At 47.1% G+C, this 17,079-nt stretch overlaps 2 protein-coding genes across 3 annotated transcripts; both read left to right on the top strand.

Annotated features, from left to right (window-relative positions):
• The first annotated feature begins 492 nt into the window (after positions 1-492).
• Positions 493-1,751, top strand: LOC132434399 (thioredoxin-dependent peroxide reductase, mitochondrial-like). 2 transcript variants are annotated; one of them, XM_060026061.1, is made up of 2 exons: positions 493-1,046; positions 1,213-1,258. In XM_060026061.1, the coding sequence occupies exons 1-2, from the start codon at positions 493-495 to the stop codon at positions 1,256-1,258; spliced, it is 600 nt and encodes a 199-aa protein (XP_059882044.1). The 2 variants fall into 2 exon arrangements, with proteins under 2 accessions (XP_059882044.1, XP_059882043.1); XM_060026060.1 differs by having other exon boundaries at positions 493-1,751.
• A 9,108-nt stretch (positions 1,752-10,859) lies between these two features.
• Positions 10,860-16,858, top strand: LRRC23 (leucine rich repeat containing 23). The gene is made up of 7 exons (XM_060024233.1): positions 10,860-10,982; positions 11,059-11,168; positions 11,621-11,874; positions 12,967-13,097; positions 13,746-13,882; positions 15,729-16,020; positions 16,572-16,858. Exons 1-6 carry the CDS (start codon positions 10,860-10,862, stop codon positions 16,006-16,008), a joined length of 1,035 nt encoding a protein of 344 aa, XP_059880216.1. The 3' UTR covers positions 16,009-16,020; positions 16,572-16,858.
• Positions 16,859-17,079: the final 221 nt, after the last annotated feature.

The raw sequence follows: 17,079 nt of genomic DNA on the forward strand, positions 1-17,079 counted from the left end.
TTTCCTCTCCACCCCCCCTCCTTACCCCAGATTCTTCCACCTTCAATGAATCATTATACATCCATATATATATATATTCATATATATGTAGTTACTCTGAATTTTCTGTCTATTTTAAGAATTTAGCATCTTAAAATGTATTGAATTCCTCTACTTCTCTATCCAATAGACAGACTATTCTATTACTAGAATAGAATAAGATAGCAGGATAAATTATATACATAGAAAAATCAATAGTTATGACAGTGTGGTACTAGAGCAGAAAGAGCTATATATATTATATATAGGTCAATGGAAAATAATAGTCCAGGGTTTTATATATATATATATATATATATATATATGTATATGTAAAATGGCATTTCAAATCAGTAGGTAAGGATGGGATTAATCATTTCTTTAAGGCGACACTGTATAAACAAAGTGAAAAGACAAACTAGGAAAACATTTTCAGTATTTATAAAAGACAAAAAGTTAATGTAGACCCTGAAGATGGCGGCCGTGGCGGGAAGGTTGTTCTGGACTTCGCTTGTGCGACAAGTGAGTGCCATTCCTTGGGGCATTTCTGCCTCCGCAGCCCTTAGGCCTGCTGCTTCTCGAAGAACGTGCTTGACAAATGCACGGTGGTCTGGTTCTGCTCAAGCAAAATTCGCCTTTAGCACCAGTTCCTCATGCCATGCCCCTGCCATCACCCAGCATGTGCCCTATTTTAAGGGTACAGCTGTTGTCAATGGAGAGTTCAAAGAAATAAGCCTTGATGACTTTAAGGGGAAATATTTAGTGCTCTTTTTCTATCCTTTGGATTTCACCTTTGTGTGTCCTAAAGAAATTATTGCTTTCAGTGACAAAGCCAATGAATTTCACGATGTGAACTGTGAAGTCGTTGCAGTGTCAGTGGATTCCCACTTCACCCACCTGGCCTGGACAAACACACCAAGGAAGAATGGCGGTTTGGGCCACATGCACATCACACTCTTGTCAGATTTGACTAAACAGATTTCCCGAGACTATGGTGTGCTGTTAGAAGGTCCCGGCCTTGCACTACGAGGTCTCTTCATAATTGACCCCAATGGAGTCATCAAGCATTTGAGCGTCAATGATCTCCCAGTGGGCCGAAGCGTGGAAGAGACCCTCCGCTTGGTGAAGGCATTCCAGTTTGTAGAAACCTATGGAGAAGTCTGCCCAGCCAACTGGACACCAGATTCTCCTACAATCAAGCCCCATCCGACTGCTTCCAAAGAATATTTTGAGAAGGTAAATCAGTAGACCATCCCATGTGCACCTGCAGCTTCCCACACCAGAAGAGAACCACAGCTGGAACTCACTTTTAGCATTTCAGAGATTATTATTTATAGAAGGCAAAAAACACAATTATGCTTGTATTCGTAAATATTACTCTAAATGTTTTGTTTTTGTAACATTGACCAAGGCTTTTAAAATGTGGTTAGTTACTAACGTAAGGAGTCCTTTATTAGCAGTGTATGGACGGATGGCTAGTTGCTATAGAATGTGCAGTTCCCCTATTTCTTGGATCATGTCTTCAAAGGGAAAAGGAAACAACTCTTCTTTACCAGCCTTACTTGAACCTTTGTGTACACTAGAGTAGTGTGACAGGCATCAAAAGCTTCTGATCAAGGGTCCTGAAATTTTCTTCTTGAGTTTCTTTGTATTAAACTGAATTTTCTTTTAAGATCATAGTTTTAAGTTGTTAGCATCAGTGGTCTAGTTTAACACTTGCAGGACTTCCCCGGTGGTCCTGTGGTTAAGACTCTGTGCTCCCATGCAGGGGGTGTGGGTTCGATCCCTGGTCAGGGAACTAAGATCCCACATACCATACAGTGCGGCCAGGAAAAAAAACAAAAAACAAAAAACACTTGCAATGAATGTGTATGTGATTGAAGCAGATGTGAATCATGTTTTTTAAAAAACCATCTACAGTGGCCAAGTGACTTAACTGATCATGCATGTTCCCCAGTCCTGAGATATATACTTTATATAATTATTTTGTTAGCTGACTTAGTGCCTACATACATTTCTAATATTTATTGGGCATAATTATAAAGGATAATTATTGAATCCAGGGATTGCATTTTGAATTTGAATCATTCATGCATTTGAATCATTGTAATTATTTTATTTCCTGAAGTGTTCAATGTAAAAAAATAAAAAATAAACATTTTAAAATACAAACAAAAAAGTTAATGTATATGTGTGGTCGTTTTAATACATGCCCATGAGGAATTCCCTGGCAGTCCAGTGGTTAGTACTCCATGTTTCCACTGCCAGGGGCCTGGGTTTGATCCCTGGTCGGGCAATGAAGTTTCCGCAGGCTGCGCTTGGTGCGGCCAAAAAAACAAACAAAAAAAAACAAACAACGAAAAAACCCACACCCACGAATTCTTTGATACTCTTCTCTTCAAGAGGTGGAGCCTATTTTCCCTCTACTTAAGTGTGGGCTGCACTTAGTGACTAGCTGCTAAAAATAGAATAAAGTGGAAGTGATCTGTGTGACTAAAAGGCACAGTGGCTTCCACCATGGTCTCCTTCTCTCCTGGGGGAAGCCAGCTGCCTAATTGTGAGCACACTCAAGCAGTCCTGTGGAGAAGCCCATATGGCAGGGAACAGTCCTGCTAACAGCCATGTCACTGAACCATCTCCAGGCCCAGTCAATCCATCAGATAACTGTAGCCCAAGCTAAGATACTTTTAGATTCCTGAGTCACAGAAACTGAGATAATAAATGTTTTAAGCTACTAAGTTTTGAGATAATTTGTTATAATCAACTAAGAATTGCATTTGGCTACAACATAGATCCCCCAAACCCAGAGGCTTAACCAGTTTTTCCCTTTATATAAAATAAGTCTGGAGACAGGCAGTTCAGTGGTGATATGATAGCTTCATGATATTTTCTGTATCATAGGCTGCTTTCTACTTACGTTCTGGCATCTTAGCATGTGGCTCATATTCTCTGGGTCATCTCACAGCCCCATGTGGTTGCTGGAACTCCTGCCATCACATTTCTACTTTACAGAGGAAGTAAGACAAAGGGGAGGAGGAAAAAGGGACATTCTAGAAGTTTCACTAACTGACATATCAGCAGTGAATGGAGGTTGAGAAATATATATATATTTTAAAGCTGGGCACAGTGTTGCCCCAATAATATAAAAGTTCTGTTAGCTCAAGAATGAGAAGACAAAAAAATTCAATTAAAAAATAAGCTAAGAGTTTAAACAGACAGTTCCTCAAAGAAGATATACAAATGGCCAATGAAAACAAAAAAAGATGCTTACCATCTTTAGCCATCAGGGAAATGCAAATCAAAACCACAATGAAATACCACTTCATATCCACGAGGACAGCTATAATCAAAAACAGGTAATATCAAATGTTGGGCAGGATACGGAGAAATTAGAATCCTCAAACACTGCTGGCGGAAATGTAATGTGGGGCAGCCCTTTGGAAGACAGTCTGGCAGTTTCTCAAAGGATAAATATAGAGTTACCATATGATCCACTTACAATTCCACTTGTAAGGAAAAAATTGCCAATAAACTAGTTGAAATATATGAGGTCTGGTTCTATTTGTAACATTTTATTTCAGGCTCCTAGCAAAGTGCCTGGTACCTAGTAAGCACTCAATATTCATAGTTGAATAAATGAATATGTTGAAACTGTGAGTATTTTAGAATGAAATCTCCACACGGCAAAGAATCATGTCCTCCTTTGGAATCCATTCATTACTGTATAGAATTCAATATCTTGATACTAAAAGTATTATATTTTTATTGATACTATTTGGAAATGGAAATGGAAATATTCGGCCACACAAAAATTTGTACATGAACGTTCATAGTAGCATTATTCGTAATAGCCAAAAAATGGAAAGAACCAAATGTCTCTCAACTGACGAATGAAGAAATAAAAAAAATGTGGTATAAACCATACAATGGAATACTGTTCAGCAATTAAGAGGGATGAAGTACTGATACATGCTACAACACAGATGAACTTTGAAAACATAATGCTAAGTGAAAGAAGCCAGACGCAAAGGACCACATGTTGTATAACTTCATTTATATAAACTGTTTAAAAACAGTTCTGTTGGTGAGAAAGACGGGAAGAATGAATATCAGGTAAGAAATTGGCTGTTTCCACCACAGTTAATATTCAGATCATATAAAGCTCCTATGAATCAATTTTAAAAATTAATGACTTAGCAGGAACATGAAGAAGGACATGAAAAGGCATTTTGTAAAATAAATACAAATACATAGACATATAAAAAAAACCCTCACCAACAATCAAAAATGCAAATTAAAATAATTTTCTGGTTATTTGATAATAGCTATTATTAAAAAGACAAGAAAAACAAATGTTGGTGAGGATGTGGAGAAAAGGGAATCCTCACACACTGTTGGTGGGAATGTAAATTGGTGCAGCCACTATGGAGAACAGTATGGAGATTCCTCAAAAAAATTAAAAATAGAACTACCATATGATTCAGCAATTCCACTTCTAGGTATTTATCTGAAGAAAACAAAAGTACCAATTCAAGTGATATGTGCACCCCTGTGTTCATTGCAGCACTATTTACAATAGGTAGATATGGAAGTAACGTAAGTGTCCATCCGTAGATGAATGGATAAAGAAGATGTGTGTGTGTGTGTGTGTGTGTGTGTGTGTGTGTGTGTGTCTGTGTGTGGTGGAATATTACTTGGCCATAAAAAAGAATGAAATCTTCCATTTGTGGCAACATGGATGGACTTAGGGGATATTATGCTAAGTAAAATAAGTCAGACAGAGAAAAACAATACCACATGATTTCAATTTTATGTGGAATCTAAAAACCAAAACAAATGAAGAACCAAAACAGAAGCTGACTCATAGATACAGAGAAAAAACTGGTAGTTGCCAGAGGGGCAGGGGATGGAGGGATGGGTAAAACAGATGAAGGGGATTGAGAGGTACAAACTTCCAGCTATAAAATAAATCATGAGGATATAATGTACACATAGGGAATATAGTCAATATTGTACAACTTTGTATGCTGACAGATGGTAACTCGTCTTATTGGGGTGATCATTCCATAATGCATAAAAACATCAAATCACTATGTTGTATACCTGAAACGAATATAATATTGCATGTTAATTATAACTTTAAAAATGCCATAATAAACTAACCTCCCTGAAAAAAATAATATCGACATATCTATTTTTCAGTCTATTAAGACTGGTAAAGATAAATACATACACTTTGAACCAGAAACTGCACCTCCTAAGAATGTATTCCACAGAGCCATGTTACTCAAAATGCGGTCCACGGACCAGCAGAATTGGTATCACTTTAAGGGGTCGGAATCTACATTTTAATGAGCTCCTCAGGCAATTCCTATGCACAGTAAAATTTGAGAAGTACTGCTACAGAGTACTCACACCGAAGAGCAAAGATATATCTATGAGGATTTCTATTGCAGGATTGTTTATAATGTTGATAATTTTCTTTAAAGTTAATACACCTCGGGCTTCCCTGCTGGCGCAGTTGAGAATCTGCCTGCCAATTCAGGGGACACAGTTTCGAGCCCTGGTCTGGGAAGATCCCACGTGCCGCGGAGCAACTAGGCCCGTGAGCCACAAGTAATGAGCCTGCGCGTCTGGAGCTTGTGCTCCACAACAAGAGAGGCCGCGACAGTGAGAGGCCCGCGCACCACGATGAAGAGTGGCCCCCGCTCGCCGCAACTAGAGAAAGCCCACGCACAGAAACAAAGACCCAACACAGCCACAAATAAATAAAATTAAAAAAAAAAAAAAGGTTAATACTCCTCAACAGAAAACAGTTAAAAAATTACCATATAGCTATATAATGGAAGACTTAGAAAACTATAAACAAAGAGGTAGATAAATGTTTAGTAATATGAAAGATGTCTAAGACATATTGTTAAATGAAAATAATCCAGATGTATGTATGATGGATACCATTTTTGTCTTTTAAAAATCTATATATTAATGAGAGTGGTGCTGAGGGGGATCATGGACTTTTATGTTCCTCTATACACACATCTCTACTATTGCGTTTTTTTTTTTTTTTTTTTTTTTTTGCGGTACGCGGGCCTCTCACTGTTGTGGCCTCTCCCGTTGCGGAGCACAGGCTCCAGACGCGCAGGCTCAGTGGCCATGGCTCACGGGCCCAGCTGCTCCGCAGCATGTGGGATCTTCCCGGACCGGCGCACGAACCCGTGTCCCCTGCATCGGCAGGCGGACTCTCAACCACTGCGCCACCAAGGAAGCCCTATTTGCATTTTTATTTTAATTAAATAGTACTTTTGTAATCGAAGGAGATGTTCTCTAGACCAGGCACTGGGGGAAGGATGTCACTGAGAAGGACGTGGAGTTTCTAGCTCTCATTACACGGCATCGATTCAGTCCTTGTCAACAAAACAAAATAAAATCTCCAGCGGCTCCTTACAGCTTTTGGGATAAAGTCCAACCGTCTGTTGCTCCTCCCTCATGCCCCTGAGTGCACCTCCGCTCCCTCCAGCAGAACCCCTGCCTTCCTTCCACTGACACTGAGCTCTTTCTCCTCCAAGACTTAACACCGGCGCCTCTTCTGTCTAGAGTCTCTGCCCTGAACATGTGATATTATGTGCACATGTGTATTATAAGATTATCCCCTGGCTCCCACGTACCAAAAAGAAAAAAAAAAAAATTTCAACAAGATTATCCCCTGGCACTTCGTAAAAGCCCTGTAAGTGCTGGGTTTCATTATTATAACATATTTCTCATTATATTGAATTACTTGTCCACTAACCCTATCCCTGGACTGTAAGCCCCCTGAAGACAAGGCCTGTGTTTTACTGTCCTTGAGTGCCCAGCCAGTCCAGCTGGGCAGAGAGTAAGTGCTTAACAAAAGCATGCTAAATGATCCCTCCCTTTCCTCTGCGCCAAGGAAGAAAATCACATCCTTTCTCTCTGACTACCTCAAACCACCTGGATGTTCCCCTTCTCCACACTCCAGCAATGTGATAACTCCTTTGCAAAGCACTTCTAGCCCTTCAGAAAGCTTTCCTATCTACTCTTTTTTTTCCCCATTAATTAATTAATTTATTTATTTTTGGCTACATTGGGTCTTCGTTGCTGCGCACAGGCTTTCTCTAGTTGCTGTGAGCGGGGGCTACTCTTTGTTGCGGTAAGCGGGTTTCTCATTGCAGTGACTTCTCTTGTTGCAGAGTATGGGCTCTAGGCACGTGGAATTCAGTAGTTGTAGCTCGCAGGCTCAGTAGTTGTGGTGCATGGGCTTAGTTGCTCCATGGCATGTGGGATCTTCCTGAACCAGGGCTCGAACCCGTGTCCCTGCATTGGCAGGCGTATTCTTAACCACTGCGCCACCAGGGAAGTCCCCTATTTACTCTTTTTTATTCCTCACAACAACCCCAGGACCGAGGAAACAGGCAAGCGGTGGGTGGGAGATGTTTACGAGGGTTAACTAAGTGAAGGCGGTAACTCACACTCTTTTAAGTGTCCAGCAGTCTTTTGAGGTGGACATGTTTATCCCCATTTCAAAAATGTGAGAATGAAACCTCAGTAAAATGATATAACCTGCTGAGGAACACGCAGCTATTAAGTGGTGGAGTGCGTTTGGAACCTGCTCTCTCTGACTTTAAAACCCCAGCTAGTTCCATGATACCAAGTGAACAGATTTGTCTGTGAACGATATTAGCCAAGCCAGACAAGGCAGGAGGTAGTATTTCCCGATTTTCAACTCAACACATCTGTCATCAGACCACTTTTCCTGTTGTATAGTCTGTAACGCAAACGTTAACAATTAATCACGTGACATGTTACCTTGTGACCTAATTGTTTTATTTACATTAGATTCTACAGGATTGGTAATATCCCCCTTCCCCCATGCAGGAATATTAGCTTCGCTAAGCCTTAATTTCCTCTTCTCCCAAATATCTATCCCACAGGACTGATGTGGAGATTCAATAGCACTCGCAAAGGCATCTCACACAATGTCTGGCAGAAATATCTGGCACAATGTCCCTCCAGAAATATCTGTTGCATCTCAACCTCTCTTTTCCATCTCCTTCAACAAGTCACACAGGCTTGAGTGCCTGGGTGTGGCTGTACCAATTCTTTTTTTTTTTTTTTCTTTTTTTCTTTTTTATTTTTATTTTTTTTTATTTTATTTTTTTTTAACATCTTTATTGGAGTATAATTGCTTTACAATGGTATGTTAGTTTCAGCTTCACAACAAAATGAATCAGTTATATATATATACATATATTCCCATATCTCTTCCCGCTTGCATCTCCCTCCCTCCCACCCTCCCTATCCCACCCCTCCAGGCGGTCACAAAGCACCGAGCTGATCTCCCTGCGCTATGCGGCTGCTTCCCACTAGCTATCTACCTTACGTTTGGTAGTGTATATATGTCCATGCCTCTTTATCGCTTTGTCACCGTTTACACTTCCCCCTCCCCATAGCCTCAAGTCCATTCTCTAGTAAGTCTGTGTCTTTATTCCTGTTTCACCCCTAGGTTTTTCATGACATTTTTTTTTTAAATTCCATATATATGTATTAGCATACGGTATTTGTCTCTCTCTTTCTGACTTACTTCACTCTGTATGACAGACTCTAGGTCTGTACCAATTCTTGTTGATTATTTATATGACAGTGCCGGATGAGGATTATTTTAGTGGGCTCCTGCTGGATTTTCTCCCTTTATATCCCACAGAAGGTTTGCATCAAAAGATGAGGATGGAAATGGTCCCAGGCTGGGTTTAGCAATCGATACAGTGCTTCAGCATACATCACACTCTTACTCCATCCCTGTCAGCTGGTATAGTTAAACTTATTTTATAGATGAGAAAGTGGGGTCTTAGGTAACTTGCTAGCGAATTACAGATCTGTCAAGACTCCAAAACAGGCTTTTTTTTTTTTTTTGGCTTCGCTGCGTAACTTGTGGGATCTTAGTTCCCTGACCAGGGTTCGAACCCAGGCCACAGCAGTGAAAGTGCTGAGTCCTAACCACTGGACGGCCAGGGAATTCCCAACAATCCAGGTCTTAAGATACATCGGGCCTGGGCTCCTTCCACTCCAGGAAGCCACCTGCCAGAGGTCTACCTGAAAATAATTATTGGGTGGGACCAATAATTATTGGTGGGGGAACCAGACCAAATACCACTTGGTAGGTATTTCTTTCCTTTCTTTTTTTTTTTTTCTCTTTATAGTCCCTGAGCCTCTCCTTGTCCCATCATGAGGTCTTAATTTATTTTATTTACTTTTGCTGTGTTGGGTCTTTGTTTCTGTGCCAGGACTTTGTCTAGTTGTGGCAAGTGGGGGCCACTCTTCATCACGGTGTGCGGGCCTCTCACTATCGCGGCCTCTCTTGTTGCGGAGCTCCAGATGTGCAGGCTCAGTAGTTGTGGCTCACGGGCCCAGTTGCTCCGCGGCATGTGGGATCTTCCCAGACCAGGGCTCGAACCCGTGTCCCCTGCACTGCGCCACCAGGGAAGCCCCCTCTTTTTTTTTTTTTTTATAAGTTTATTTATTTACTTATTTTGGCTGCAGTGGGTCTTCGTTGCTGCGCATGGGCTTTCTCTAGTTGTGGTGAGAGGGGGCTACTCTTGTTGGGTGTGCGGGCTTCTCATTGCGGTGGCTTCTTTTGTTGGGAGCACCGACTCTAGGCGCGCAGGCTTCAGTAGTTGTGGTACTTAGGTTTCAGTAGTTATGGCTCGCGGGGTCTAGAGGGCAGGCTCAGTAGCTGTGGTGCACGGAACGTAGGATTTCCCTGGACCAGGGCTCGAACCCGTGCCCCCTGCATTGTCAGGTGGATTCTTAACCACTGCGCCACCCACCACTTGGTATTTCTTGCCCTTCTTCCCCACCTTTTGCTTCAGGGAATGAGTTTCTTTTGAATTCACAGTACTTCTGCATTGAGGTTGTCCGGTTCCTTTAAGGTCTCGCATGATGCAATGGCTAGCCCGCCCCTGTCCCGCCCCTCAGCTCTACTAAGCCACGCCCACTGGCTTTTTCAGCGGGCCAATTACCGCCCTTCATTCGGGTTCCTAGGACTGGGAAATTGGGCTCGTAACCAGGCAACTACCGGTCTACTTGCTTCGCGGCGGATTTTCAGTTCGGTTATTCGCAGCTCTTCTCTCAATGGCTGCCAGCTGCGGAAGGCGAGTGCCCGGCCCCCCCCGTTGCCATAACAGCAGTACACAACTCCTTCTCCCTTGCCCTCTACCAAACAGTCCTTCCGTCTGGGGCCAAGACCTCTCCAGTAGAGCTTCTAGTTGAGCAGAACCAGGGTCTGCGCCCCTTTGCAAAGGAGGATTGATTGAGTGGGAGGGTTGGAGGCTGCGTGTCAGGCTGGTGTCCCAGAGGGGACAGGGAAATGGGTCTACGCGGCGTGGGAGAGTTAGAAGAGAGGAGTAGAGCAGGGGTTATAGAGATGGAAGGGGATGGGAAGGGGCAGTAGGGAGGTTTGGAGGAGAACGTGGCTTAAGGCAGAAGTGGGGAGAACTAAAGAGAGGGAAGTCTAGGAAGCTGGACACCGAGCTGCTGGAGGAGTTGGAGCCCCTGAGAAGGGCAGGAAATGTCTTGGGGGTCTGGGAAGGCATCCAAGTGAGGGGGTCCTTGGTGGGAAGTATGAAGTGGAGGTTGGGAGTCAAAATGAGATGTTCACAGGGATGAGGAAAGAAGCATCGCTGGCAGGAGGTCTGGGGTGATAGGGTGATGAGAGGGGTACCCATTCGTGGAGGTGAGGGAGGGAGCGTTGGCAGACGCTGAGGAGACCTTCTTTCTCAGGGCCGGGACCTAGCTGGATTTGACTCCAGAGCCTTCAGCAGGGAAGAAAAATGTCAGATGAAGATGATCTGGAAGACTTTGAGTCAAACCTGGATGGTCTGGAAAGGGAAGACGACGAGAAGGAGACAGAGGAGTGGGAGGACCACAGGAAAGAGGGAGAAGACTCTGAGGAAGTGAGAGCTTGGAAACAGAGGGGCCGGGATTAAGGGCTGGGGAGAAAGGGATGCCTGAGTCCGCTTCCTCCTGCAGTGGATGTCCACGCCCCTCACAGAGGACATGGTGAAGGAAGGGCTTTCTGCGCTCTGCAAGACGGGTAATGGACTGGCCCATGCTTACGTCAAGCTGGTGGTTAAAGACAGGTGTGTTCATGGGGGACCAGGAGAGGTCTGAGGATGTGGGACCCAGTGTCCTTTCTCAGCCTCCATCCTGGGTGTTTCGGCTGAGGTTGGATATCTGGCATCCTGGACCAGCGAGGAGGGAAGGATAGAGTCTACTTTTCAGGACGCTGTGACTCCCCGTGTCAGAGCTGGCCTGGGCAATTGGAGGCTGTGAGGGTATGGGATGGGGGTGGAGATTCCTGTTGGACTACCTCACTAGTCTTTCAGAGTGTCGCTTCTCGGCCCTTCACAGACACAAGGTCCCTGCCCACCGTTGAGAACCCACCTACCTTCTCTTCCCCCTCCCCAGCCCTCCCTTCTGTCAGCCCATCTCCTCTCCACTCTAAGCCATCTTCACACTGCCCTCTGCTTTAGTACCTCTGATAGTCCTTGCTGGATTCTTAACCCTGACCCTGGCCTCTACCATCTCCTAGGGATCTGACAGACATCCACTTGCTGCGTTCCTACATCCATCTGCGCTTTGTGGATGTTTCCAGAAACCACTTGACAGACTTGTCCCCACTCAATTGCCTCACCCACCTGCTCTGGCTCAAGGCTGACGGCAACAGGCTGCGGAGTGCCCGGTTGAGCGAACTGCCCTACCTGCAGATCGCCAGCTTTGCCTATAACCAGATCACCGACACTGAGGGCATCTCTCATCCTCGTCTGGCCAGCCTGGATCTCAAAGGTGGGGCCTTGGGATGGGCCTCACAAGATTCCTTCCTCGCCTGGGGCCGACATAAGTGGGCAGTGTGGTCCTTGGCTGTGCCACACAGCAATCTGCATTCATTCATTCACTCATTCACGATGGTTCACGATGACAGTTCTGTGTGCTGGAGATGTAGCAGTGAACAAAACAAAGAAAATCCCTCTTCTCCTGTAGCTTACATTGTAGTCAAGGGAGGCAGGCAATTATCAGTGATCAGTATTTTATTTTTAATTTTTGGCTGCACTGCGTGGCATGTGGGATCTTAGTTCCCCAAGCAGGGATCAAACCCGTATCCCCTGCAGTGGAAGGATGGCGTCTTAGCCACTGGACCACCAGGGAAGTCCCAATGATCACAATAAATAAGTAAATTTAGGGACTTCCCTGGGGGCCAAGACCCGCGCAGTGGTTAAGAATCCGCCTGCCAATGCAGGGGACACAGGTTCGAGCCCTGGTCCAGGAAGATCCCACATGCTGCGGAGCAACTAAGCCCGCGAGCCACAACTCCTGAGCCCGTGCGCCGCAACTACTGCTGCCCGCGCACCTAGAGCCTGTGATCCGCAACAAGAGAAGCCACCGCAGTGAGAAGCCCGCTCACTGCAACTAGAGAAAGCCTGTGCGCAGTAACAAAAGACCCAACACGGCCAAAAATAAATAAATAAAAATTTAAAAAAATAAGTAAATTTATAAAGCATGTTAAAAGGAGATAAGTGCTATGGAAAAAATCAGGGTAAAGGAAAAGGGGGGAGCAGGGGTGGCGATTTCAAACAGGTTGGTTAGGACAAATGTCATTGGGAAGTTGACATTGGAGCAAAGACTTGAAGGAGGAGAGGGAGTTAGCCATATAGATTGCTGGGCACCCTTCATTCACTCCTCAAAGACTTAGGTGGGCACATCCGTCGGGCCCTTGGACTTGCCAGACCACTGTCCAGGGCTCCGCAGCCCTTAAGTCTGGAGCTGTCCCTCCTCGTATCACCTGGCATTAGAGAAGATGATGCAGAGGCTCCCCAAATTCAGGCTCTACTGCTGAACATTTGAAGTGGCCCTTTGAACTCTTGACACCCTCCTTCTCAGGGAACCACATCCACATGGTGACAGGTCTGGACCCCCAGAAGCTGATGAGCCTGCACACACTGGAGCTTCGGGGGAACCAGCTGAACAGCACCGTGGGAATCAACCTTCCTAAGCTGAAGAACCTCTTCCTGGTAGCTCACTGGGTCAGAGGGTGGTTGGTGCCGGGAAGGGGGCGCTGTCCTGGGGGCCAGGATGCCCGGTTCTAGTAGACTCGCCTACTAACTTCATCATCATCATAATTGGTATCATTTCCTGAGTGCTTACTCGGTGCCAGATGCTGTGTGGATTCAGAGTCAAAACAGACAAGGTGCTCAGCACCTCGCAGGGCTGATAATACACGATGTGTGGATAATACAGAGACAGTTTGCTTTGATACAGGTAGCAGCACCTTGGGCATAACTGAGGTTCAGATCAGGCTAAGGAGGCCACTTATGTGTCTAGGCTTTTAGACTCTTGAGTCGCCTCATTCCAGGATGGAGCTGAAGCCATTTCTCCTCAGTGGAGCAGTGAGGCTCTTGGCGCGGGCGGTGGGCTGAAGCATCTCCTCCTTAATCAGAGGTGGCCGTGCTGGGATGGGCAGTAGGAGTCACTGCTGAGCTGTCTCTGGGTTGGCAGCTTCTTCTGGATTCTTTACTCTCTACGCGGGTCTCTACCCACCTCCACTCCCCTCCTGTACCCTCTCTACCTCTTAGATTTGCCCTTTTGCTGCATCCCTTTCTGATTTCCTTCCCTCTCCTTGCTCCCCTCTCCCAATCGATCTACTGTATCCTGGGGTCTAGGCCCAGAACCTGTTGAAGAAGGTGGAAGGCTTGGAAAGCCTAAGCAATCTCACTACCTTGCATCTTCGAGACAACCAGATTGAAACTCTGAGTGGCTTCTCCAAGGAAATGGAATCACTGCAGTACCTCAACCTAAGGTAGGAGCCCCCTCCAGGCTCTCCGTGCCTCTACCCTTGACCAGGAGCCACCTTTGCCCCTATGTTTCTCCCTGGTCCCAATCCCCCAGTTCTAGACCACCCCCAGATTCTCACCTCATCCTCCGTCCTGATCCTCCCCCGTCCTGTCCTTACTTTCTTCTGCATCAGTCCTAATTACAGCACTGAGACCTTTGTAGCCTGAGACCCCTGAACCCTATTCATTCAACCCACATATTGAGAACGTACTACGTGCCAGGCCTTGTGCTGTGTTCCGGGAACCATCTGAAGGAATCAGAGATGGTCCCTGTTCTCAGGGACTCACAGTCTGGCTCCATCCCATATAAGTTTCCACTGCCCTTCTCCATCTCCTGAGCCCCAATTCCCCTTCCAGTTTCCTGCCTCTCTTCTCCTGAGCCCCACCTGTAATGGGCCCCATACTGCTATAAAACACAAGACATGCTCAGATTTGTTTTGTTTTCCATAAATTTATTGATTTATTTATTTTTGGCTGCGTTGGGTCTTCGTTGCTGCACAGGCTTTCTCTAGTTGCGGCGAGCAGGGGCTACTCTTCATTGCGGTGCACGGGTTTCTCATTGCGGTGGCTTCTCTTGTTGCGGAGCACAGGCTCTAGGCACGCTGGCTTCAGTAGTTGTGGCACGCGGGCTCAGTAGTTGTGGCTCGTGGGCTCTAGGACGCAGGCTCAGTAGTTGTGGCGCACGGGCTTAGTTGCTCCGCGGCATGTGGGATCTTCCCGGACCAGGGCTCGAACCCGTGTCCCCTGAATTGGCAGACGGATTCTTAACCACTGCGCCACCAGGTAAGTCCCCGTGCTCAGATCTGAGGTGAGAAGAGTATTTAAAAGAAAATCTCTAGATGGAAAGGCACTGAGGATCAGGGGCGATTCTCTTGCAGCAACTCTTGTCGGATGGAGGATTTTATGTGTGTATCTTTAAGCAAAGACGTAAGGAAATTGCCTCTTTCGTCAGCAAAGACAAATCCTCGATTCTGGCAGTGGAAAAAGAGTCTCCATGTAGGGAGTGGTGGTTGTACCTTGAAGCCCAAAGTCCTGCTTTGACTGCTGGAGCGATCTCTTGCTAATTAGCTCTGCCCCCTTGGTCTGGTAGGGTGCAGGGGGTATGGTTTTCCTGTTAATGGTCTAGACAGGGATAATGGACCTTCCTCAGTGGCTATTTACCAGGGATGTTTAGAAGTAAGTGTTGGGCAGAGGGGTTGTCTCAGTGACTGGGAGGTGCCCCTGGGGCCAAAGACCTGCAAGCAAGGACAGTCCAGCCTCTGAGGCGTGAGGCAAGAGCATGAAAACAATACACAGTATCCTACAATGAGGTACTTGAGGGGAGGAAGCTTATCCTTCAGGCTCGGAGGCCCCGACCCATCCCCAGCGCCAGGCTCCTTCCTGTGGGAGCACCGAGACAGCACCATCTCCATGACCCTAGAGCCCATTTCCTTCTCCACTGGCTCGGTCCTGCCTTCTAACCTTTGGTTAAGTGTGATGACACAGAAATCTGTCCCTACAAAGGAGATTCCCCCCTACTCCCCAACTACAAGACAGGGCTGATACCTAGCTCTGCTGCTCCAAAAAGATAAATATGACACATTACAGAATAGACAGTGGCGCCTAGGGATTCCCTGAAGGGCGGAACAGGACAGGAGTAGGGTTACCCAGCGTCTCTGCAGCAAATCTGGCAGTGCGTGGCAGGCCAGTCCACAGAGGCCATGTTTCTAGAGAAACCAGAGCCCAGTGGGAGACTCCCCCGAGGGCCCATACCTGGTAGCTGGCCTCCGAAGCCCATCGTTCTCTCGTGAACACCTCCCCCCACACCGGCAGGGGCAACATGGTGGCTGACCTGGGGGAGCTCGCCAAGCTGCGGAACCTGCCCAAGCTGCGAGCCTTGGTGCTGCTGGACAACCCGTGTACGGACGAGAACGACTACCGCCGGGAGGCCCTGGTGCAGGTGGCGCATCTCGAGCGCCTGGACAAGGACTTCTACGAGGAGGAGGAGAGGGCTGAGGCTGACGAGATCCGGCAGAGGGTGAAGGAGGAGGCCGAGCCCGAGCCCGAGCCCGAATTGGAACTGGACCAGTCATCGATCTCGCAGTTCCCCTAGCCTCCAAGGACAGTAAGGAAGGGGGCAGGGAGGCCAGAAGAGGAGGCCAAGGGCCTGGCGGACGGGAAGGGAAGTTGCTGTAGGAGGAGGTGGGTGAGGGAGGCAGAGGCAAGGAGAACCCCTGGGGAGACCTGGGTTAGGAGTCACAGGTGAGGAGAAAGAACCAGAAGAGCCTGGGAGGAGCTGAGAGAGGCTTAGGAGATACATCAGGAGGCCTGAGGAGTAAGCAGTATGAATGGGGTGGCAGGCAGAGAGGTGGCTGTGGGCTGGGCAGCCACACCTGATGGGAAATGCTGGGTCTGGGGCATGGGGGGGGGCGGGGTTGGGGGCCGTGGTGTATGAGGATGGCAGCTGGGCCTACAGAAGGCAGGAGAGGAAGATCCTGCACTAAAGAGCAAAGCTAAGAATAACAGGACAGAAGGAAGAAAGGAGGGCAGAAGGAGGCAGGAAGAGACTGAGGCTATGAGACCAGGGAAGCGTGGCAGCTGGCACTTCAGGTGGGGCAGAGGCAGCAGTGGGAGTGCAGGGGGCCCAGAGGATTGGCTTCTGTCCTCTTCCTCCAGGAGACCAAAGATGCTGGCTCCAAGACCGAGGAGACTCCCAGTTGGGGGGGCCCACACCCCCTCTTCCGGAGACAGAGGACGCCTTCTCTTGCCCCAGGCCTAGGAATTCATCACAGCCCGCCTCCCAGACTCTGTGACGGGCACCTGGGCAGCGGTGACTGCGCGGGAGCAGCCCCTCGGGTAGGCCTGGTGGGAACCAGGCCTGGATGGGCCAGGGGAGGCTTGAGGAACTGGCTGCGGAGGCGGCGGCCTGGAGTGTTAGGAACAGTTGTTCGTTTTTCCAATAAAGAGGCATTTTGATACTCTCGTGTCTGACCGGGTTTGTGAGACACTGAGGCTGTCACGGGCTTGCTTCACTGGCGTCAGGCTGAGATTGTTACTTTCCACGGGGTCGGGGCGTGGGTATGAGCGCGCGTGGGCGGCGGGGGTATAGGTCGTGGGTGGCCCCCAGCCCCTCCCACATCGCTCTCCTCCTGCCCTCCCCGCCCCATCCCATCGGTACCCCCCC

The sequence above is a fragment of the Delphinus delphis genome, chromosome 11 (assembly GCF_949987515.2).
Source record: "Delphinus delphis chromosome 11, mDelDel1.2, whole genome shotgun sequence".
In the NCBI taxonomy this organism is placed as follows: Eukaryota; Metazoa; Chordata; class Mammalia; order Artiodactyla; family Delphinidae; genus Delphinus; species Delphinus delphis.

Coding starts and splice junctions, on each gene's coding strand:
- LOC132434399 (XM_060026060.1), top strand. CDS start 493: ATGGCGGCCGTGGCGGGAAGGTTGTTCTGGACTTCGCTTGTGCGACAA.
- LRRC23 (XM_060024233.1), top strand. CDS start 10,860: ATGTCAGATGAAGATGATCTGGAAGACTTTGAGTCAAACCTGGATGGT. Junction 11,169..11,620: donor AAGCTGGTGGTTAAAGACAG/GTGTGTTCATGG, acceptor ACCATCTCCTAG/GGATCTGACAGACATCCACT. Junction 13,883..15,728: donor CTGCAGTACCTCAACCTAAG/GTAGGAGCCCCC, acceptor CCACACCGGCAG/GGGCAACATGGTGGCTGACC.